At 38.3% G+C, this 25,702-nt stretch overlaps 1 protein-coding gene across 1 annotated transcript in view; it reads left to right on the forward strand.

The window, feature by feature from the left end:
* The first annotated feature begins 8,126 nt into the window (after positions 1–8,126).
* LOC131679595 (follicle-stimulating hormone receptor-like) overlaps positions 8,127–25,702 on the forward strand; it is a 72,933-nt gene continuing 55,357 nt past the window's right edge. The window contains exon 1 of the mRNA XM_058960335.1: positions 8,127–8,164. Coding sequence (XP_058816318.1) covers positions 8,127–8,164 — 38 coding nt within the window. The remainder of the gene's footprint in view (positions 8,165–25,702) is intronic.

Below are 25,702 nucleotides of genomic sequence, written 5' to 3' on the forward strand. Positions count from 1 at the left end.
GCGATGAGCGGCAACAATCGACGGCTAAAACTCGGGCACAGAAGCTCTACGAGAAGATGCTGACAAAATATGGCTGCTGTGTGATGGACGACGAAACATATATAAAAAGCGATTTTAAGCAAATTCCGGGGTTGGAGTTTTTCACCGGCAAGAGCAAGTTCTATGTGGACGACAAATTTAAGAAGAAGAAAATGTCGAAGTTCGCCTTCAAATATCTCATTTGGTAGGCCATCCACTCTTGCGGACTGAGTAGTGAGCCTTTCGTGACAAAGGGCAAAGTAAATAACGAGATCTACAAATCTGAGTGCCTCGAGAAGCGCCTTTTGCCGTTCTTGCAGCAGCACGACGAAGCTCCGCTATTTTGGCCAGATTTGGCATCATGCCACTATTCTAAAAGTGTCCTGGAGTGGTATGAGGCCAATTCTGTCCATTTTGTTCCAAAGGACATGAATCCGCCAAATTGTCCGGAGCTGCCGCCCGGTGGAGCAGTACTGGGAAATGATGAAGCGGGAACTTCGGAAGAGCTTGTGTACTAGAGTGACAGGAAAAAATGACCCCTATCGGCCCACCCCTGAGTCGATTCCTAGTCCCACCAGGAGTACTTGTTCCAAATTTGAAGCGAATCGGATAAGTCTAGCTACCGGACCAACGTGCCTGAAGTTTGTATGAGATTTTTTCGACAATTTACATGGAGAAAACCCACTAACTCGCATTTTTGCCACTAGATGGCACTGTATGCATCGTATTATCATTATAAGTGAAAATAAGAAAGATAATTTAATTGTCTACAGCTTTGTCGAAGACTGCTTGTCAATCCGGTTTTGTTAAAAGAAGTTATTTAACTTTTAACGAAGTGATGTCTGAGTCAGTTTTCTATGGGGCCTAGCAGTGCATGGTTGTGTATCAGTACTCGATTCCCATGAACTAAACATTTTTGTGAAATAACCGGTGAATTTAGCTCAATAGAATGTTCAAAAGAGTTGTAGTAAATAATACGAGTCATGTTTTGGTTAGAAAATTTTAGTTCCACATTGTACCGCATAGAGGGCGCCAACACTAACTTTTCAACGGAAAGAGATAGATATTAGGTGTCTTCTACAAAGTTGTAGAGCAGGCATTTTTCAATAATTCTTCCGAACATTTAGATATTCTATCTCTCTTCTATGAAAAGCTAGTGTTGGCGCCCTCTATGCGGTCACAGTTGGAACTAAAAATTTTCAAATGAGCTAAATCTAACGGTTATTTCACAAAAATGTTTAGTTCGTGGGAATTGGTGTGGAGGCTAGCTCAACCGCCGAGTACTATACACTCAGGTTTTTTTACGCGGGGGATACAGGCCGCGTAAATGAAAACCGCGTAAATTCCAAAATCCGCGTAAATGAAAACCGCGTAAATTTCAAAAACCGCGTAAATTTCAAAATCCGCGTAAATGAAAACCGCGTAAAAAAATACCGCACAAAAAACCTCGTAAAAAAACTTGAGTGTAACAAGTAGATCGCGGCGAAGCGAGGAGCTAGGAGCTTAATGGTTCACGAAACGGATATCGGTACCGAGAGAATTTTCGCCACATTCTGTAGTCCTTGACTGACGGCGAACTTGGACTGGAGAGTGTGAGAGAAGTATCCTCATAGAGCCCACCAGGCGATTCGCTACCGCATCGGCCAATGGAACCCTGCTGCAGCATGAAGAAGGACGGGCGGCAAGCTAAAGTGGAAGACGAAAGCCTTTAACGAAAACCTCTTTGTTGAGTTACTTCGGCGAACAACGAAATCAAGTACGTTGATGCGGCTGATCTAACAAGAAGGATTGTGACGTTACAATGTCACGAAAACTAGGGCCATGCAGTAGATGGCGTGCAGCTTACTGGTTAAATGAGTGACTCAGTAAGCTACACGCTGCTTGTCTTAGAGCCAGAAGGCGGGCTCAGAGCGCAAAATCGGAGAGTGAGAGAGGAGCGCAAGCGACGTATCTAGAAGGTAGGGAGATCAAGCTTAGCAAGCCAATTGCCATAAGTAGCTGTGCTGAGAAATAAACGCCAATCCCTGGGGGACGCGTACTGAGTCGTCATGACGAAGACGAGGGTCCGTCGACGCCAGCTGAAATATGCCCGGGCAAACTAAAGATAATCGTTGAGGGTCTCTTCGCGAATCACGATTCAACTACCTGGTCACCGACACCGTACGGCGAAGAAGAAGGAGAAAACACGGCCGAGTGACAAGCAACTAACAACGAGCTCAAAGAAGCGTCTATGCGACTAAAAACAAAGAAAACCCCCCGGTCCGGATGGAATATCCACCGTGGCGCTGAAAGCTGCGATCTTGGCATATTCGTACATGTTCAGGATGCTACTGCTGAAATCTTTAGACGATGATAATCCCCGAAATGAGGAAGGTGCAGAAACTGATGTTGCTGCCAAAGTCAGGGAAGTCACCGGGCCATCCAGCCTCGAATAGACCAATGCCGCAGCGTGGTTTAAAAGAATGAGCCAGATCCTGAAGAGACTGACTGAGAGCACTGCTGTACCAGACGAACAAAAGGGCAGAAGGCAATGCGAGTCGCGGCGGGCGTTACTCAGGGCTCCATTCTTTGTCCATCACTTTGGGATGGGATGTACGATGCACTGATAATATAAATTCGTAAATATAATGAAATCGATCATGCAATGCACGAATTCATTCGTCGTTTTCTGCAACAGAGTATTTTCGTGCATTGTAAATAGTAAGTTTCATTCATTTCAAACAAGAATGGCCGTATGGTGAACGAAAGCTTTCGTAAATTTTACACATTTAACGTACACTGCACGAATGTTATCGTTGATAACGACATTATTTTTCGTGAATGAAATGAAATGTTTTGTTTATTTTAATAATCGTTTGTGTATATTACGAGCGATTTCGTTGGTCGCGCGAAATCTTTTCGTTTATCTTAGAAAAGTTTTCGTATTTATTAGCCTCTTATTGTTTTCAGTCGATCTTTTGGGATCGATGCTTGACAACATCGTTTTTTTTTATTTAAAAAAATCGATGTGGCCAAATCGATTTTATTGTGGTACGAAGAAATGGCCGCTTGATGAACGAAAGTTTTCGTAAATTTTACTTATTTAGTTTACATTGCACGAAAGTTATCGACATTATTTTTCGTGAAAGAAACGAAATTTTTCGTTTATTTTAATAAACGTTTATGTATATTACAAACGATTTCGTTGGTCGCATTCGATCTTTTAGGATCGATGTTTGACAGCACCGATATTGATCCGGCAGAGAAAAACTCAAATTATTCATACAAAATCAACGGGCAGTTAGCGATGGCTCAACTTATTCTGTACTGCTCCAGATTCTGAATCAACTGGAAGCGAAAGAGGTTCAGGAAATCTTCCTGCAACCGGCGGACACGGATACGACTCCTAAATAGTCAGACAACAACAATTATCTGACGTATAGCAACAATGGCTCCATATTGCTCTTTTGACGTGTACGGTTTTACGAGTGGTGCTCGTAAATATTATAAAGATATTCGTATATAACAGCGAACGACTCGTTTGCTGAATGAAGCTGTTTCGTAATAAGCCAACGAAAGTCATTTCGTGGTTTTCACGAAAAACTCATAATAAAAAATAAAAGTGTTTCGATAGAACTACGAACGATTCATCGTATGTACGAAAAATTAGTATATTTTATGAAAGTTGTTTGTACGAAATTAATTCCTAGCGATTTACGAATATATTCTATCAGTGTGGGGTCTAAACACTGCGGCTGCCCAGGAAAGTGAAAATCGTTGGTTTCGTGGACGATGTATCACTAACGGTGAGACACTTGAAGAAATGGAGGTGTCGCTGACGGAGACATTCGATGCGATCAAGAGCTGGATGAACGGGTCAAGCTGCAAATAGCTCACTACAAGACGGAGTTGTTGTTGGACAGCAACTGCAAAGCGGTTCAGCGGATACAGATCACCATCGAAGGGCATGTGAATGCGTCGAAGCGTGCACTGAAGCAATTGGGAGTGACAATCGACGACTGATTGAGCTTAAACAACCACGTTGATTACACATGCGAAATGTCGGGTCTTTATCTAGTGTTTCGTCATCGATACTGCGATATGGGGCTCCTGCTTAGGGTGCGGCGCTGAAAACCAAGTGAAACTGCGAAAAGCTGAACAGGACGCTTCGACTGCTGGTCGTACGAGTTGCGATTGCGTACCGGAGGCAGTATGCCTTGACGCCGAGATGATCCCCATCTGCAGTACCCTGACGGAGGATATCAAGTGCTACAATCAATGAAACGTCAGAAAAAAAAAACGTGAGGAAGATCATGAGAATCGATTCGATGGTGATGTAGCAGCAGGAATAGGATAATACGGAGAAAGGAAAGTGGACCTACCGGCTCATCTAAACCTGTCGACGTGGGTTAATAGAAAGCACGGAGAGATAATCTTCCACCTGAAACAGCTCCTACGGAGCCACGGATGCTTAAGGAGTATCTTCATCGGTGTGGGTACGCAACGTCAACACTGTGCCTGGAGTGTGAGAACGTCGAGGAGACACTGGAAAGTCTTTGAATGTCCGAGGAGAGTCTTTGATTGTCCGAGGTTTGAAATGACGTGCAGGGAGCTACTTAAAACGGGAGGACCGGGCATCAACCCGGATAATGTAGCTTTCAGAATGACAAGCGACGTAAAGACGTGGAACGCAGTAAACAGAGATATGATGTAGATCAGTGATTCTCAACCTGAGGTCCGCGGGCCCCTAGGGGGCCGCGAAGTCATTGCTGGGAGTCTGCGAAGAAAAATATATATTCCGAGTGCATATTGAAATTTCAAATCTTGTTTCCTAACAAATTGAAAATAACATATTGATAGCATACAAAATTGATGTTTATCTGTGGGGGTCCGCAGCAACCCAGTGTGATATCTAAGGGGTCCGTGGTACGAAAAAGGTTGAGAACCGCTGATGTCATGACCGTCTTACAGCGGAATAGACATCGAACAACGGTTTCGGGAGAGCAATCACCGCCAGGGAACTCTCCGCAGGTATAAGCTAGATCCACCGTCGAGGACTAGTCGAGTAGACTGCAACAGAGCAGCGAGTATGAGTCGTCGAAACGCCAGCGAACCGGACGTCACGCTCCATGCGAATTCGTCGGACCGACCACGGCTCCCCACCGGTTGTTCCGATAGAAAAATAGCGAAAACCAAAGAAGAATCGATATTGGTAAAACTTTTTTCGCCAGGGAACTTTCCGTTAGCGTAAGCTATATTCACCGCTGGGGACTAGACTGATTAGACATCGATGAGACACCACTAGTCGCGGGTCATCGGCGCACCAGTGCACCGGATACCCAGCTTCACCAGAATCGCCGAACTGACCTCGGCACCTAGCTGATCTCGGGAGAACTTCTCTCGCCGGGGAATTCTCTGTCGGAGTAGGTCAGGTCCATCGTCGGGGACTAGACCGAGTTGTTCGCGAACAAGTCGAGGACTGAATGGACCATCAAGGAAGTAGTACTAAATGGCCCAAGAAGAGAACTAAATGGCTTAAAGGAGTTGCGGTGCTAAATGGCACCGGTTACGGAGCCAAAGGGCTCAAGAAGTTGTAGTACTGAAACCAAATAAGAATCGGTATCGGGAGAACTTCTTTCGTCTGGGACCTCTTCGTCAGCTTACAGTCAGATTCACCGCCGGGAACGAGACCGTGTAGACCGCGACGATACACCACCAGTCGCGCCGGGGCTCCAGCAAACCGGATGCCCTACTCTACCGGAATCGCCGAACTGAACGCAGCACCTGGCTGGTTGGCTCGAACATCTCTCGCCGGGGAACTTTTCGTCGGAGTAGGCTAGATCTATCGTCGGGGACTAGACCGAGTAGTTCGCGAACCAGTCTGAAGCTCAACGAGGAAGTGGTACTGAATGGCACAAGGGAACTGAAGGGCTCAGTAAATTAGACAGTCTGAAGTTTGCCGCCCAGATTGTCATCGTAGGGGAAGAGCATTAATTCTATACCAACAGCCAGCTTTCCTACCATGACTACCCAAACCCGTTCCCTGAGTTGGTTTTTGAACATTTTTTTCCTGCTCAGAATGTTTTTGAACATTTTTTCATAAATATCCAAAAAAATCATATCCCCCCCGAAAAATTTTCTTACTACGCCACTGGGATAAGTGTGGATAAGTAGCACCAAAGTTAAAGGAGCGCAAAACTGGGACACTGGTAAGGACGCCTGAAGACCACAGTACGGCTCTGAAGGTGATGTTTCGATTATTATTTTATTAAAGAGAAGGCCACACACAGTGCCACATTATTTCGTTAATTACTTGATCTTCAATCCAGAGTGATGCTACATTGCACCCTACCATTTCAGTGAATGGGTTTAACAAAGATAGCAAACGCTGCACTAATCACTGGCAAAAATGAGTAGGATGATAATAGGTGATGTGAACATATGATCTGGGAATGCGAAAAATCCGCGAACTTCGCGCTATAGTAACAATACCCGACCAGGAGAAAATAACTGGATAATAACCCAAGCATACTATTTTTTGGTATTCATACCAAAACTTTGTATTAGTTGATTATTAAACCTCATTGAGGTATTAGGCAGGTATTGAAAAAAACATTTTTCAATACCTGCTTAATACCTCAATGAGGTATAATGCTTTATTTTAGTATTATTTATGTGTTCCAGTGATTTTTACAAATACCAAATCAATACCTTCTTGAATACCTCCATGGAGTGAATTTTGATACTGGAAGGTTCAAAAATGTTTTATTATTATTCAGGTATTATAATAACTCGTTTTATTATCAAATAGTTATTTGTAGAACATGTCTGTGTTATTTGTTTTGGTATTTTACCTCTTATGTAGAGCTCATTAATACCATATTGTGGTAAACAGTCGATGGTATTGATACCAATATTTAGTATTCCGCAGTTATTTTCTTCTGCTCGGGTACTGAATATTGAAGCGAGCTGTTGCTGATACTAAACGGTACTTGAAAACCCCCGACAGTTTGAATAGATGCGATTGCGACGAAAGCTGTCATAAAGCGAACTAAACCTACAAAGCGATTATTGATGCGAGCAGTAGCTAGAATGATGCCGTACATAGTAGATATCGCTTCATCGCTGTTTTTCCACGAATAAAATATGTACGGTGATTTACATTCTGACTCAACGTAACAACATTAGCCCTTTCCTCAGGGGCGGATCCAGAATAAAAATTCGGGTGGGGCTCGAAATTTCGACGTTAAAATGAACATTGTACAATACGTACGACGTGAAAATCTCATTTAATCAAAAAACAGTATTGGTGGTCAAATTTGGTTTGAAAAGATTTTGAATTTGAAACTAATGTAAAATTCAAACTAATTTAAAATTTCTCAACAAGTTGAGGGTTCTGGACCTGCAGGACACTCCCCCTAGATCCGCCAGTGTCTCCGCTTAAATCCTATTAATTTCTTCTTACTTAGACACGTACCTATTTGACAATCCATTATCTTTCCTCCTAAATTTATTCCACCTGATGTCTCAACCCGGTAGCTTATTGTAGTCTCACGCCACCGTTGGCGTCGTCGTCGTCTTCGTCGCGTTAGAGAAATGGCAAAAGTTTGTTCACCATAATGCATAAATTGCTGAATGAGATCGTGTGATGGAAAAAAAAGTTACGCCCCCCCTTTTCCTCGCTGCGGATACCACTTTTACCGATACGATTTTTATTAGTAAAGTTCAGCCGGTAAATCTTTCTCCTCTTGCACATACTTCTACCATTTTGATTTTCCGTTGGCAAGTTTAGTTCTAGGGATGCATTCAGCCGCGTTAAATCCTTGACAGTTAGCGGAAAAGAAACAAAATTATAACTTCACCGAATTGAGGATGCAAACTTTGGTAGATCTGTGAAAAGATATGATTTATCTATCACACCGACCGTTTGCATCGTAAAGAATTAGCCTTTTATCGTTCGTTTCCCGATGCTGGTGATAAGCATTCGTTGTCTGCTTTTCCCATAAATAAAATTTAGTGGCAAACTTTCCCCGCAAGGACAATGCAAATCGGTTCCGATCTTTTTTCCCGGATTCTTTTTCTGACACCACACTCCTGTCCTGATTGTGGACTGCTTGCTGCTGGTGACAATGCCCCGAGATGATCGTTCGGCTAACCAAACCACCGAGTAAGTAGTTTGTGCGGCCGAAATATGAAGTTTTATGGGAGTTGGGATAGTCCCCACGCACACACACACACCCACATAGATGCATTCAATATCCATAGCCTGGGAAGACCCCGGAGCATTATGGCAGCCATCATCAACCGGAGAGGTGTGTCAGTGATAAATGATTGTTTTTCTTCCCGTTAGCTCGTAGTGTGACCATTTATTTTCCGTTCTACTTTTTTTCTGGTGGGTGCCTTATCGCAAATGACATCCTTTTTCCGTTCATTTATTATCGTTTCCACGCTGCCGGAGTTACGTGAGACAGTGTTTTTTTTTTCGTCCCCGAACGACCATATAAGCTGTCATAAACATGCAAAATTTTAAGGGGAAAATTTATCGGACATTGAGTGTAGTTTTGAGAGTTGCTAAGTGCACATCAGACAAGGCATTTTAATTAGGAACATCACTTGTGCGGAGATTTTGGATCATTTAGCTACCTAATGTACGAATTTGATCCGTACAGTTAGATTTAGTTGGTTCAACTGTTTTACTGGATTAAGGTTCAACTGAGAGAGCTTGGAAAAGCGGTTACCTTGGAAAACGAAAAAAAAGCAGTTTTTTCTCACACCGCACAGTGTTTTAAAACGTCGATTTCGTGCTCAAAATTAATAGCGCCAAACCGTTTACTTTAGAAGTATAGTTTGTTCGGAGAAGTTGTTACCCTTATAATAGCGCATCCACAGGAGTATATTGTTAAATGATTAATTAACCTATAAGTGATTTACGAAATTTATTTTCTGAACTAATTAAGATAGAGAATGTGTGTCTTCAACAAAGTTGTAGCAAATATTACTACAAAAGAAATTATTTAATACATCATATATCTAGCTTTAATGGTTTAAAAGTTATAGAACATTTGATATGGAAGACCCCTTAAAATTAGTTTTTTCATAACTTTTTTAGACAATCTCCAACCTTCTTGAAATCTTCCACAAAGTTGTTTGTGGTATCTAATCACATATTTTTGCCGAACAAAGTTACTTCCTATTTGTTGAATTTAAAAAGAAATTTCAAAGGGGAGTGGGCGTAGCGTATTGGTAAAACGATTGCCATGTACGCAGCGCACCTGGGTTCGAGTCCCGACCCCGCACATAGGGTTAGAAATTTTTCCTAAGAGATTTTTCTAACCCGAAGAGGCGAATGACCTTAAGGTTAAAACCTCTATAATTGAAATTAAAAAAAAGAAACTTCAAACTTTGCGATATTTTTGGTATAACTTCCACCTTAAATAACTCGTTAAGGAGCAAAAAGGAGCAAAGAACATCATAACATATTGAAAGTATTAGCTTTTTACTTTCATATAGTGGTCTGATTGTTCGATGTGATCCGAGAATTATGTTCAAAACAATATGCCCCCATAGTGGCATAAAATGAAATATTCGGGCGCACTGCGATAAGCAGCTTCATCTTTTTATGGTAAATTGCAGAGATGATTGTATAGAGATGCGCGAAGACTGAAGCCAAAAGTTCCAATCGAACCCAAAACAACGGTTCCAAACGAGCAATGTGAACAAATATGGCAGATTTAGGAAGTAACTCGTGGGGAGTATTGAGATTGAAATAAAAATAAATGCATATAATTATGTTTACATACGAATAGTGTAAACTTTATATACATACATACTAAATAACTTTAATGATACAAATAAAGTACGAGTAAATTGAAACACATTTTAAACATTACAGCCATTGATCGATTGTCTCGTCCCTCATTTTATATCACTGGTAGATGCAAAGTCTGAACATTATAAATTTATTGACTAGTTTTCTTCTATTATCGTGATATTCGTCATAAATATTAATTTTGAATGGTCTCAGCAAAACGCCAACTCTGCGACAATGTTGCTATTACTCATCAACTGTATTATACAGTAAGATTCCCTTTTCGGCACGTTCCGTTTTTGGCATGCTCCATTTTTGGCAACAAGGATGTTCCGTTTTTGGCAACATTGTTTTTGTTCATAGTAAATCTTTAAAAAAATGCTCAATACCCATTTTGTTGTAATAATGGATATCACTTTTGACTTTATTTCCAAACATAGGTGTCATATTTACTAAATTTTATGGAGGTGGGCATAGCGAATAAAATTAAATTTACTGATTTTTTTGTATTATTTCATTCCATTTCACATATTATTATATAATTAATGTTCTTGTAACAATTATGAAGTCACAAATTGAAAATAAAAGCTTTCAAGGTATGGTTCCATTTTTGGCACGGTTCCAATTTTGGCAACTGAAAAAAAATATATTGTTGCCAAAAACGGAATCCTACTGTATCCTCTCTAGTGCAACGAAAAACATTTATACAGGATCAGTTACGTGAATCAATGCGTTTTCGAGTTGCATGATTAAGTAATCGCGTCGACTAACAATCGGACCACTATATGAAAGTAAAAAAGCTAATACTTTTAATATGTTATGATGTTGTTATTTAAGGTGGAAATAATCCCACAAATATCGCAAAGTTTCAAATATCTTTTTAAATTCAACAGATAGGAAGTAACTTTGTTCGGCAAAATATGTGATTAGATACCACAAACAACTTTGTAGAAGATTTCAAGAAGGTTGGAGAATGTCTAAAAAAGTTATGAAAAAACTAATTTTATGGGTCTTCCATATGAAATGTTCTGTAAGTTTTAAACCGTTAAAGCTAGATATATTATGTCTTCAGCAATTTCTTTTGTAGTAACATTTTCTATAACTTTGCCGAAGACATCAAGTTTCTATCTTAACTAGTTCAGGAAATGAATTTCATACATCACTTACATGTGAATTAATCATTTAACAATATTCTCCTGTGGATGCGCAATCATAAGGGCAACAACTTCTCCGAACAAACTATACTTCTAAAGTTAACGGTTTAGACGCTATTAATTTTGAGCACGAAATCGACGTTTTGAAACACTGTGCACCGTTTCAAAAATCTTCACGAAAATCAATCAATAGTACTCTACTAATGCCCCGTATACAATGATTCATTTCATGATAAAATTTCCAATGGTTTGCGAAAAAACTTCTTTTTTCGTTTTGCAATATGGCCGCTTTTTCAGGCGTTCTCAGTTGAACCTTAAGGGAGAACTGTCTTTAGACCTTTCAAAAAAATCTTTCTTTTATTCTTTTTATATAATTTAGTATAATCCTAGAATAGTATATACAGGGTGTTTGGTTCATGATTAAGAACCTCTCGAGGGATGATTGACTGTAATATTTGGAGAAAAAAATCGTTCTACACATACTATCAAATCTCAACCGTTACAGAGTTATTGAACTTTTTGTGTAAAAAACTTATTTATCTTAAATTACCTCTAACTCGAAAAGTATACTTCGTATTTTTAATCTTTTAGTTCCATTGGAAAGGTGAGAAAATTTTCTATTAAATGGTATTCTCATATCTTTCAGTTAATAAGTTTTAATTACTATTAAGTTGTAAAGTGGTTAAAAGTTGGCGTTTTTGATGAGGTTTTTATTAATTTTCTCAAAATAATAAATTGATTATAGCGATTTCTATTAACCAAAAGTTGGGTTTTAGGACGATTCATAATTAGTTCTTCAACATTATATTCCTATCTAAAATACTCTAATCTAAAAAAATATGCTTTATATCGTTATTTCCAAGGATTCATTGGAAAGCTGAGAAAAGTTCCTATCGACGTATGTACAAATTTTCTTTAGTTAAGTGTACTGAATGACTTTTTGCTGGTAAAATATCTCAAAATTAGCGTTTTTTGGAGAGTTTTGTAATTATTTTAATTATTATTTAACTAAATTTATCGTTACTGTTGTTCATTTGGTGTCCCTTAACATTCTTTGTAACTTGTTGTTTGACACTTTATCATTATCACTTTTCATTTCGATGCAATTTAATAGTTAACATAGCCTGACCTCACCACCAATGGAGTGGGTTCGAAATCGTTGTTTTTGCATATGAAGTGAGGTGATAAACTGATTTTGCTTCGAAATTTAAACAGATAATTTAATGGAGTCAAAGAAAGAATTGTAGAACTTGCTGAGATACATTATTTTGATGATATTAATGGTGATGTTTATTATTTACTTTTTTAAGTAAATTAACGAAAATGCTGAAAATATCATAAATTTTAAACTAATTTACTTCTAAAAGAATATTAAATGCACTTAACTGAAAGCAATTAATGCATCTTTCTCTGCAAAATTTTTCTGGCTTTCGAATAAAAATAAGAAAAGATACAAAAAGTGCCATACTTTTTCAATAAGAGCTACTATTAGTGAAAATGAGATAAAAATATCAAAGCTCAATGACGCAAACACATAAAAACAAGAAGAGATAAGTGTATAGTGTCAAAGAACAAATTATGCAGCTCTTCAAGACTAACAATCTGAATTATTAAAATGGTGATGTTAACTATTAAGATTTTCATGAAATGAACAAAAATTCGATCAAAATTGGTAAATTTTAAATAAATTACTGTGAAAAGGTTACTTATCCTAATTAACTGAAACATGTGAGGACATTATTCAATGAAAAATTTTCTCACCTATTCAATGGATTTAAAAGATTTGAAATACAAAGTATACTTCTTAAGTTAGAGCTATTTTAAGACACCTAAATTTTTAACACAAAAATTTCAATAAGGTGAAGAAAAATTACGAATATCATAATAAAACGGCTGATGTCGTGAACATCAATCACATGACTCCACATGTCAAATTTGAAAGAATAAAATATGATAACGCACAAATAAATTACGAAAATCGTGACTAAGATCCTAAAATCTAAAACATAAATCATACTATTTATAACAAAAATATCAAAACATATGACTAAGGTCCTACAATCATGAACATAAATCACTCTACTCGTGACTAAAATATCACGATAACCTGAATGGAAATGATGAGAATTGTGACGAAGGTCCTGAAATCATGAATATAAATAACATTACTCACACAAAAATCGTGACTAGTATACTAAGATCATGAACATGAATCACTACACTCCAGACTAAAATACCACGAAATGGAAATTACGAAAATCGTGACTAAGATCCTTCAATCATGAACATAAATCACGCTACTCTGACTTGCTAGGAGTAAAAAATTAATGATTTGATTAGAAGTCATGAGGTTGTCTTCAAATTTCGTCAATATGAAATCGATTTTTTGATTTATTGTCATGTCTTCGCAACTGCTGGGTAATTATCAAAAGTAAATAGAAAGAAAAAGAAAATTTCTTAACCTTCTATTTAGGGTTGCCACACTAGTTTTTTGAGACCTTCACTTCAATGAATCAACGGATTATTTGCTCCTCACAAAGATTCTTGAAAAACACTGAAGTGTTATTTTACGCCCCGCGTGTGTTTACTGTAGAGCAGAGCACAGTTCGCTTGGGTTATCCTTCACAGCGGGAGTGGCTGATGCTTTTTGATTTTTTGCTTATATTCAAGGATGTGAAGTACTGCCCCCCATAAATCAACAAAACTCTTCACAAATGCGAAAAAATACACCTAAATGCTCTACCACAACATTACACTCTGCGGTGAATGTGAATAATATATGATATATTTTGTGCTACGAACAACATAAGAAATAAAACAAAAAAAAAAAAAAAATGTTGTTAAAATTTCGTTGTTCAATTTTTTTAAGCACTGTTTTTGAGCGACTTAGTGGAATGTTATATTAAACACTTTTCTTTTTTGATGTCTTTCGCATATTGATACAAACACTGATGAAGGCATATTGATACAAACACTGATGAAGGCTGCAAGTCGTGGTATATCGGCAATTTCAACATTCTGCTTTTTTTTTATCTATTTCCATTGTTGCCATATTTTTATTTTATCCTGCTTTTCACGCTGTTTATTTTTGCATTTTTATCCATACCACTTACCTTAATTTATAGTCATTGCTGAGTTTTTCCATTTTATTTGCAATTTTTTCATTCTATTTTATTTTTTCTGTTGTTTCATATTTTAATACCCTGCTTTTTCCTTTTTTTTATTTGTCATTCCATCAAACTTTTAAAATTAGTCTATTTTAATTTATTTTTTTATTTTTTACACATGTTCCTTAATCTTTCATTTTGTTCATTTTTGTTATTCTTCATTTTTCCATATAACCAATTTTGAAAGTACTTTTTTCTGTTGGCCATTTTCCAATAGATTTGTTTTTCCATTTTTTTTATTTTTCTAGAAAACATTAGATTTATTTTTTTGCCATTGTGCGCATTTTTCTTCGTTTTACATTTAGGCTGTTGTTTGAATTTCTGTCAAGTTTCAAATCTTATATTGTTTCCATTCTTTAAATGATCTAATCTATTTGTTCAATTTCTTCTTGCTATTTTTTTCAATTTTGTGTTTTTCTATGGTATACCATTTTAGTTTTATACTATTTTTTGTTTTCCATTTTGTCCGTTTTTGTTCAATTCATTTTTTTAATTTCTTCGTGTTTATTTTATTTTTGTCTTTTATATCTATTACTCTGCCTTTATGTATTCTTAACGTTTTATTCACTTTTATATTGCTTTAAATATTTCTTGTTTTTAATGTTGAATATAATTTATTATTTTCGAGCTTTTCAGTTTTATGCATTTTTATTTTATATCAATGTTCGTATTTTTTTAGTTGTTTTTTTTTCATTTTCATTGCTTCGCAAAAATTTTCAACATCTGCCGATTTTTTTTATAATTTTCAACATTTGTTCAACAATATTCGACTTCTTTAATCTTTGCAATTTGATTGTTCAGTTTCCTGTTTTCTTTAAACGATTCTTACAGGTTTTGTTTTGGTTTTTGTTTTCGATTATACATTTTTTGACAATTGACTTTAATTTGTTTAAGTGGTTGATTTTGCGATTTTTAGTTTTTCTGTACACACTTTCAATATAAAGTTTTCCCTTTATTTTGTTTTTTGTGCAATTGAAAATAGGGAATTTTTGATTTTTTTTTGTTTAGATAATGTTTATAATTTTTGCAATTATGTACTACATTTTCAATCTTTCCATTTCTTTACTTTTACTAATACTATTGACGAAAAATTACTCTTCAAAGTCGCCCAAACGTACGAAGACATATTCAAAATACTATAGAGTAGTACCAGCCCTCCGTTTTTACCGTCATTGGCACTACAAACAACTAGAGCAAAAAACTGGTACATAACAATATAATTTCAGTGTAATATAGGTACATAATATCAGTAAGTACAATGGATTTCAAACTTTAACTTTGTGATGCACGGGCAATATACAGTGGTAGGGGCCCGTACGTTGGACCGCCCGGGCCCGTATTTTCTATCTACGGCCCTGTCGACACGAAATAGATTTTTGGAAACAAAAATAGTTTCATGAATACGAGGTTTATTATTAATAATTTCAGGAACTTGGTCATGGTTTTCGTAAATCCTTCAGTTCACGAAATCACGATCTTGTTTTCATGAATTTATGAACGGATTTTTTTCCGTGTAGTAGCTCGTAAGAACAATAATCCAACAAGAGCATCCGATAATATCACTTTTGTAGTTCTTTTGTAAATCCAAAGGATTGTGAAAATTATGGGAGCAATTGGTAGCTTCTCAGATTTCCGCACAACGTTAAAAGTTGCGTGACAAGTAGTATTGAAAATTGTACTTTCTTGCACCTCCAGTCATACAGACTGCCCATTCCCAAAAAATAAATAACCAATACCATAAAGGAATAGTTCGGAATAGGGTTAACAACTTTGCCGAAAGCCGTAACTTGCTAGGGTTTTTTTATAAAAAATGTCATTAGATTTCCAGATGGAAGGGTTCAATTAATCACAGAAACTTAATAATTCTGTCAACACTGTCAATGTACCACCAACACCTACTTTTCAATCTATTTCTTCAATCTTCAATTCAGAACCTGTACGTCGCATAGGCTTATAATCTTCGCAAGAATTTATCAGAATATTTTTTACATTCAAATAAAGATAGTTGGGAAATCAGAAAGAACGATTCAATTCACTTAACAGTGAGATCGAACTATTCCGATACTATCCATCACAAGTGTTATTTGAATTTGCTCAATCAATTGCCAAGGTCTAGTGGTAGAGATCTCATGAATAAATTGTTATTTGTGTGAAATCTAATAAAGAAACATTTTTTAAATCAGCAGAAGCACTGACCAGTAACCTTGTAATGGTCAAAAGTTCATTCGGAATCATGCAAAGTGTAAATGTTTTGCGAATAAATTATCCTTCCGACTAATATTTAAGAAGGAACCTGAAACAATTCACAGACTAATAATTCTTATACAAAGCTTCAACTACTTATACAGACACAGAAAATCCTTTTTGATCGGGATTCGAAGTGATTACTGCTTTATTACGTGTCTTGTTTCTATCATCAGCTAATGACAATTAAATGCAATAAAAATGTGATAAATTATCTTAAAATGGTTTAATCTCACTATTAGGTGCATTGAGTCGGATTTTAGATATTTAGGATATTTTTAGATTAAAACGAAGGTTTAATAAATTATCGACACATTTTGAACAAACTCACATCAAAAGGAACTCATCTTTAATGGAAGACTAAAAAGGATCCAAACCAATTTATCATTCAACGTGTCACTTTAACAAAATACCCGGCAAACATACCCAACCGAAAACTGTCCCATCCCTTCCCGCGAACGTCCCGCTTGGGTGAACGGTATAATGCCTTTAAAAGTTTACTTGTGGTTATCCTTTTCGACCCCAACGCACCACCCAACAACGGGAGGATAATTCTCCCACGGTGCTGGTGCGTGACAAAAAAAAAAGAGATTAAAATTCTAGAAAGCAAGCTTAACCGTGGGTCATTTCGACACGACACGATCGGAGAGTTCAGGCCGAACCGTCATATAAATCGTGCTTACCAACAAGCAGTAAATCATCAGGATCAGAAGAGGACGAAGAGAAAAAAAAAATAGTCTAGCAATGATGATGATGCGTGTGATTTTCTTTTTCGCTGACAAGCGCTATCACACAAACGCCACAATAGGGCGTTGGTTGGTTGGTGGCCTGGCCCACCGACCGCAAGCCGGTCGGATAGCAACAAGCAAAGCAAGCTTTGCTGTGTCGACCGCATCGAGATGTAATCAGATGTGTGTCTTTTTTACGACGAGCCCAGAAGCCAACCGCGATTTACTGCTGGATGCTTTGTTTTTTTATTTAGATCTACGGAAAGGGGCTGTGAAGCGGAACGCCTTCTGCGTTTTTTTTCACGTGGATACTGTCGATCGCGGGTGTGTGATGGGATTTTATTAAGGTCGGATATGTTATGAGAATGGTTTGATGGCACAATTGAAGCATATATTTATGTTCAATGATTAATTTGTTGCCAGTACTAAAATCTCATTTTAAGCGCTCGTGATACAAGACGATGCGGAAATAAAAATAATGGATATATAGATGAGATCGCGATCAATATAAACGGATATAGAACGATTTCGTTTGATTTGCTGATTGTCAGCATAAACTTAATTCCAAAAATCTAATTGCGCATTGAAAATGATAAAATATGTGATCTATCATAAATGAAATGAACAACTGATGTAACGCCGGTTGTACTTAGGGGGACCCATGGCTACAAAAACCGTGGGGGTCGATCCTGAGAAATCGAAGGAGGACCCCCTCGATTTCTCAGAAAATCGTAAGACTTTCTGACTGTCGTACATATGCGTGGAAGTGCCATTCTAAAAGATTAATTTTGACAGATGATTCTCATTCTGCAGTTTATTTTAGAAAGCGTAAGCAACGTGTTTAGTTATTTTTGCCTTCATCAAAACAAAAATCATTATGATGGTAAAACCAAATAAAACGTAAAGTTGCAAATAAAAGTGAAAAAAAGATCAAGTAAGTGTTTCGGAAAGTAAAAGGTTCTTAACTTATGAAATGATTTTTGTTTGGGTGATAACAGTGATATTTTCAAGACGCTCACCACTTTTGTGCGAAATGAGCGTACGGGGTCATTCGGACCCCCTATTCCATCAACCACCGTTCAGCGGCTTGCGGCTGCGAACACGATTGCACACACCACAGCAAAGAAAATACATGATGCGACAATAGATAGCTGTGATTACCCAGATTAACTTTTTTAATACAATTTATTTAATTTTTTGCACCTTCAGGAGTTTTTTCTAATAAAGAAGCTGAGGATTCAAACTAACAATTAGGACCATCGATCGATAAATTCTTTCACATCTATCCACCTTAAAGGGCGATTTGCTTAGCTAAGTCCGAATAGCTTCGGGTTTCCCTATACTTAACTTTGTACATTCGGTCGAATCAGAATTAGCACTGGTTCTCTTTTACTTCTATGTCAAAACACGCACGAATCATTCGTACTGTGACTACCGGGTCTTCTGGATGTATTACCATTGCCGTGCACGGGAGAATGCAGGACAAAATAAAACGCCAAAATTCGAAAAGAAAAGATGTTTTACCATAGTAAATATACTCGTCACTCTGTTGTGATATCTTATGACAAACGCCATTTAGAGGTGAGTTAGGTATGCCATATTACTTGATTTAATAATCACTACAAAGTGACTTTTTAAGAGTTTTGAAATTCGGCCTGGCTACTGTGATATAGCGAAACATGCTTTTGATAAACGCCAAATTCTTGATTGTATGTGCCATCTTGTTACATAAAAACCAGCCAAAATGTTTATGCCACGTGACAGTTCTGTAAACGGTTGTCCACTCGGAAAAAATCTGAACGATACCGATAACAGCTATAAAATTAGCATTTCCCAATGTAGTAAATTTCAACAAGTTCCACATACTACAACGTACAAGCTTAAATCATCAGTGACACGCGACTCCGCTGTATCACTGTCAACACAATCTAATTCAAAACGATGCTTCCCGACACAATTCTTTTTCACCCATGACATGACTAACAGCTTCCACGCCCGTCACGACAAGATTAATTTTTGATCATGTGTTCCCGTAGCCTAGCCAATTCTGCCGTCGTCGGGGGGTATGGAACAGGGAGGGTGTTGGGTGCTGTCCGGTATCTATGTTGATATTAACATGCATACGTACCACGTGCTGGCAAACCACAAGTGGCCTTATAATGCACAGGACTCTACAGTCCGGTGAGTGATGTCGCCGTTTCCAGCTAACATCTATCAAGTGTGAAAATGAAGGAAAGGCGGAATATTTGCTCATAATAACGACCAAGCATCCATCCAACTACGGCTGGGTGGGGCAGTGCATGCAGGGAGGATAATTGTATCAATGTTCCCTGCTGGGACGCTGATGGGATAGTTGTCAGCGTGAGAAATTACTAATCATCGCACATCTAATGGTTAGAAACGATATCGATAACTAGGCAAAGAGGTTGTGATGTTCTACAGTACAGGTCTTTAGATCATGTTGACCGACAGTCGCGTTTTCCCATTAAAGAGTATAGTGGTAAAAATAATTCGCATATTCTAATTTTATTTTTTTCCTAACGTTCCGAAGTTTCATTTTTTTTACATTTGTTAAAAACTATTCTTAAGACAAACGTACTATTAAATGCGTAATTTGTCTACAAGTGACCCAACAATAATTATCATCATTTAAATCTTGATGAGTACTAGCTTTTTGTCTTTTACTGTGATCTTTTATTTTTCAGTATATTTCATTGGATTGTTTTCTATATTCTTAGCGCCTCTCACAGCTGTGGCGTGACTTTTAAACAAAACTGAAATTATGGGACAATCGAATTGGTTTGTGATTAGCATAGAATGAGAATACGAAAAGAAAAAGGCAATTTAATTTTGACAGATACTGGTTTTAATGAATGATAAATAAGACTCCTGTAAAGAGGAACACGAATCTTTCGAAATGAATCAAGCACTGATGTTTCCCGAGTCTGAATAGAATCTACTCACTGGGATCTTGCTTCGCGATATACTGTGTACGACCAAACAACATGCTCAATGTTCTGGTATCCTTCGCCGCCAGTACAATGATTTCATACGGCATATTTAATACGGTAAAGATGCGCATAAAACGTAAAATGATTAGATGTGAGCATCACACGAATGAAGTTACGATTTACATCCAACCCTTTGAAGCATGGCTTTGTTGATAGTAGATATTATTGAGTGTGCCCGAATAGAAATGTACAGTAACCAATCCACGATTTACACTGTGACAGTACAGTAATTTTGCAATAATTTACGGTAAGTTTTAGTGTTATGCTACAATACAAACACAATAAACTTGAACGTTTTTACAGTAAATTTCAATGTTAAATAGACTTTTACAGTAAAAAGGGGGTGGTTATGTATCATAACATAAAAAAAATCATTTTTCTCCATAAATTTTTTTCTCAAAAACAGTCAAATTTAATGTGAATTTACCGTATCAGTTTTTTGCTGAACAGTAAAATTTATTGTTACATGAAATTTTATCGTAAATCTATTGTGAGAACTCCGCATCTAACAATGCTTAAACAGTAATTATTATAGTACTTATTGTTTTATGATTGTTTGTAGGGTAAATGCTATTGTAAAATTCTATCCGGGTAGCCACCTTCAAAGATCTTCATTGTCGAAAGATAATTGGCAACTAGTAATCGTCCTCTGAGAAGAAGCGCTATAAAATTCATTGAAAACAACGTGTCTTTCATAGATTTCACTGTCTAGTACCCCAATTTTGGTTAAATTATCTGTTCTCTCTCTCTCTCTCTCTCTCTCTCTCTCTCTCTCTCTCTTAGGTTAAAGATTCCTTATCGACTAATGGCCAAATGAAAATATTTAATAAATTACACTGTTATTAAACCGGTTCCAGTTTGAAACTAAAACAATCAACTTAGTGCATGTTCTGCAGCGTGTATATCAATAGTGAAGAATTACATTTAGGTTGACTACTATAAATCGCCATAGATTATCTCGCAACTTTTTAAAATCAAAACACCAACCGCCATGGATTGACGCAACGCACACACACGCATAAAAATTAATTATTTTTTCAAATGCACACTCTGAAGCAGCTCACATGTCGCTCCCTGCAGTACTGGATTACAGGCCAAACTCGATTTTCCGTAGTCCTTGAAGCGACATAAACTCGATTATTTGAACAATATTATTACAATATTATTATTATAGCTTAGACCAGCTACTATTTAAAAAAAATCTAAATTTTATATTATTTAAAATAATCACGAAACTACGTGAAAATACGGAAATTTAGCATAGTTATCAAAAAACTTTAACTGGCCTTTTCTCGAAACCATTTTTTTAGAGCTGGCCGGAAATGGAACTTGAGCAAATGATTTTTGATCGCTTTGAAATTTTCACTGTATATTCGAAATTGATTTCTCCAGCGACGTACGTAGGATTTAACTTTTTTATTTTTTTATTTCTCATATAGACAGGTTATACAATCACTATGAAAATTAGGTTACCCAGAGGGCCGAGTGTTATATGCTATTCTATTCAGTTCGTCGAGATCGGAAAAAAGTCTGTATGTGTGTGTGTATGTGTCAAAAATGTAACTCATTTTTCTCAAAGAAGGGTAGACCGATTGGCCCAATCTTAGTCTCAAATGAAGGGTACAACCTTCCCATCAGCTGCTATTGAATTTTGTGTCGATTGGAATTCCGGTTCCGGAGTTACAGGTTTAAGAGTGCGGCCACACAGAAATTTCCCTATGCTTAAGGAATAGGAAGCATAAATTTTCTAACTATAATGTATGCATCGTTTGTTGTAGTTTGGAATTTCAACCAAATGTTATATACTTTAGTATTAATTCGAATAGAAAAAAATTCGCTTTAATTAATTAAATTTAATTTTTCTAGTGCATAAGCACATATTAATGGATCGTTTTACATTTTCTTTTCTTATAGATCGTTTTGTAAATATTCATGAACCATAATTTAACGTTCGATATATGAATCATTTCTAATGTTCATTTTTAAATCTTCTATAGACCAAGAAAAAATATTTAGCAAACATTTTCATCAAATTTATGGAACTTTTTCTAACATTTTATTGCTCCATTTTGTAATACCGTGGAACATTTTTGTCGATATTATGGAACATTCTATGGATCAATGTCAGTTAATTTATGGTGCAAAATGTATCATTTTATTGAACACCTCCAATATTTTTATGGGGCATTGGTTGATTTTAATTGCTCTTTTATTACTATTTTAGTGCTCTTTTGCGACTATTTTATGGTTCAATTTTACATATTCTATGGATCAAATCACCCTTTTTTATGGATCATTCGAACTGTTTTAGGGATTTTCAGTTTTGTTTTATGGAACATGAACAACTTTTTTATGGATCGTTTTTCAATTTTTTATGGATAATTTTTGTTGTTTTAGCGGCGCAAACTTAGGGCTGCCCATACCAAATTAAGCTGAAGAGTCGTTCATTCATGGGATTTTCGCCCACCTCACACACCACCCAGCAAACCAGCAGTCGTATGTTAATGTCCAAAACAAATTGTAAATATTATTAGAGCAAATCAGAATCATAAATACTTCCAGTTAATGTCATGATAAGTTGTAAAAAGTTACTTAAAATACGAATCAATGATCGATATACAATGTTTATTTAAAGTTGTTTATTGATTCTCCCTAACGTAGCACAGAATTGTAAATTGGAAATATTTATGACATCTTCGAAATATTGCATATAAATGGATTAGAAGTTGGATTAAATTGTAAAGCTATTCGTAATAATAATCTTCTTTTTTACAAACATTGCTCTTTTGCGGAATTTCATGAGTGTCGAAAAAATGGAAAATGAATGCTTTCATCATGAAAAATAAATTGACTTGTATTCGCAAAACTGGAGCGTACAGTCGGTTGCTCTAAAAATTCAAAATACAGATTTCTTCTTAGTATAAAGAGTAAGTAAGGATTATTCTGAACTACAATATTATGGTTCATCACTGGAAACGTTAGAAGCTCTAAATATTGAAATCAATGAACAAGAAAAGATGCATAATAACGAAGTTCCGTTTGAATTATTCCAAGATACTTGTAAAGTAGACGATTGTGAAAGGAAAGGTAATCCTTACTTATTATTTTGAATTGGACATGAATATTCACTATGTTCTAATGTCACTAATGTCACATGCTGATCTACCAAAAGATCCCAGGAGGTTCATGAAGACTCGCATATATTCCCCAATAAAATCATTTAGCGAGATATCACGCATTGAAATCCAAGCAATGTTGGAGTATCATATTTGAATTCGGTTATGGTATTTCGAAATCGTAACCATAAAAAAAGATGGGCGAATACAACCACTCGTCAACGGTGTACACATAGACCAATGCACAACGGCTACGCTGCGGATGCCAAAAAGGTAACCGAGAAAGGGAAGCTGAAGATCGGCTGGTCGGTATGCCCTATTAGTATACCCCAGCCGCCTTCAGTGGATAGGTGCTATCGGTGCCTTGAATCCGGCCACAAAGCATACGAATGCAAAGGCATAGATAGGAGCAAGCTATGTCGTCGCTGCGGCGAGGAGGGACATAAAGAGCGGGGGTGCACTAAGGCATATAAGTGCCTTATCTGCACCGCTAAGAAGCAAGCCCATAAACATGCTATGGGCGGACCTTCGTGTCCCTTCGGCGAGTTAAATAAGAAGAAGCCGTGAGAGTCACACAGCTAAATCTTAACCATTGTGCAGCAGCCCAACAGCTGCTGTGGCAGTCGGTCTCGGAGTCGAGGACAGATGTCGCCCTCTTATCAGACCCGTACAGCATCCCTGCCGGCAACGGCAACTGGGTGTCGGACGGGTCTGGAATGGTGGCAATCTGTACAACGGGAAGGTTCCCGGTTCAAGAGGTAATGCACCCCTCCGCCGAGGGTGTGGCGATTGCCAAGATCAATGGTGTGTTCTATTGCAGCTGCTACGCCCCACCAAGGTGGCCAATAGAACAGTTCTACCAGATGATCGACAGGCTCTCGTCGGACCTCGTGGGCCGGAAACCGGTAGTAATAGCGGGAGACTTTAACGCTTGGGCAGTGGAGTGGGGCAGCCGCTGTACAAATAGCAGTGGTCAAGCGCTAATGGAAGCGCTTGCGAAACTCGATACTGTGCTAGCTAATAATGGCTCCGCTAGTACATTCCGTAGAAACGGAGTGGAGGCGTGGATTGATGTGACCTTTGCCAGCCCGAGTCTGACTCCAGGCATGGAATGGAGGGTAGACGAAGGCTACACCCATAGCGATCATTTAGCAATCCGCTTTAAGATCAACTATGGTGTGCAGCATCCGAGGGCGGGAGATCCCTGTCAGGTAAGCGGGTGGAAGTCCAATCACTTCGACAGCGAAGCTTTCACCGCGGCCCTGGGACTGGAGGCCAACACCGACAGTCTAAGCGGGGATGCGCTGGTAGCTGTTCTATCACGCGCGTGCGACGCCACTATGCCGAGAAAAACACTGCCAAGAAACGGTAGATGCCCGGTATACTGGTGGAGTGCCGAGATTGCAGCTCTACGGTCAGCCTGCCTCAGAGCTAGACGTAGGATGCAAAGAGCTCGCACCGAGGATGCAAGAGTGAACCGCCGTGAAGTGTTTCGAGCTGCGAAATTAGCCCTTAACAAGGCTATTAAAAGCAGCAAGAGAGCGTGTTTCGACAACCTGTGTGAGAGTGCCAACGCGAATCCGTGGGGTGACGCCTACCGGATTGTGATGGCCAAGACCAAAGGGGGCTCCTCACCCCCAGAACGGTCTCCGGACCGGTTGGCAACGATTATCGAAGTACTCTTCCCGTCTCGAGCCACAAGCCCCTGGCCACCTGCACTACGAGACAGTGCGGACACGGTCGAAATGGTGGCTCCAGTGACGAATGAAGAACTACTCGCAGTGGCTAAATCCCTAGCAATGAACAAAGCTCCAGGGCCGGATGGAGTTCCAAACAACGCTCTCAAGGCAGCGATCATAGCGAACCCGAACATGTTCAGGCTAGCTATGCAGAGATGCCTTGACGAGTGCCGTTTCCCCGATAGATGGAAAAGGCAGAAACTGGTGCTGTTGCCGAAGCCCGGGAAGCCGCCAGGCGACCCATCGGCGTACAGACCAATCTGTCTGATAGACACGACTGGCAAACTGCTTGAGAGGATCATCCTCAACAGGCTCACCCCGTACGCGGAAGGTACGGACGGTCTGTCAAGCAACCAGTTTGGCTTTCGGAAGGGTAAGTCCACAGTGGACGCTCTCAACTCAGTGATAAATACTGCCGAGATAGCGATCCAACGAAAAAGGCGAGGTATTCGATACTGTGCGTTAGTGACACTTGACGTGAAGAACGCATTCAACAGCGCAAGCTGGGATGCCATCGCGCTCTCGTTACACCGGCTTAGCCTACCGGTGGGTCTGTACCGGATCCTGGAAAGTTACTTCCAAAACCGCGTACTGCTATACGAGACCGATGCCGGTCAGAAAAGGGTTCCGATTACCGCCGGAGTCCCGCAGGGCTCGATCCTAGGCCCGGTGCTATGGAACCTCATGTATGACGGGGTTCTGAGACTGAAGTTCCCTCCTGGGATCAAGATCGTCGGC

This window comes from Topomyia yanbarensis, chromosome 2 (assembly GCF_030247195.1).
Source record: "Topomyia yanbarensis strain Yona2022 chromosome 2, ASM3024719v1, whole genome shotgun sequence".
In the NCBI taxonomy this organism is placed as follows: domain Eukaryota; kingdom Metazoa; phylum Arthropoda; class Insecta; order Diptera; family Culicidae; genus Topomyia; species Topomyia yanbarensis.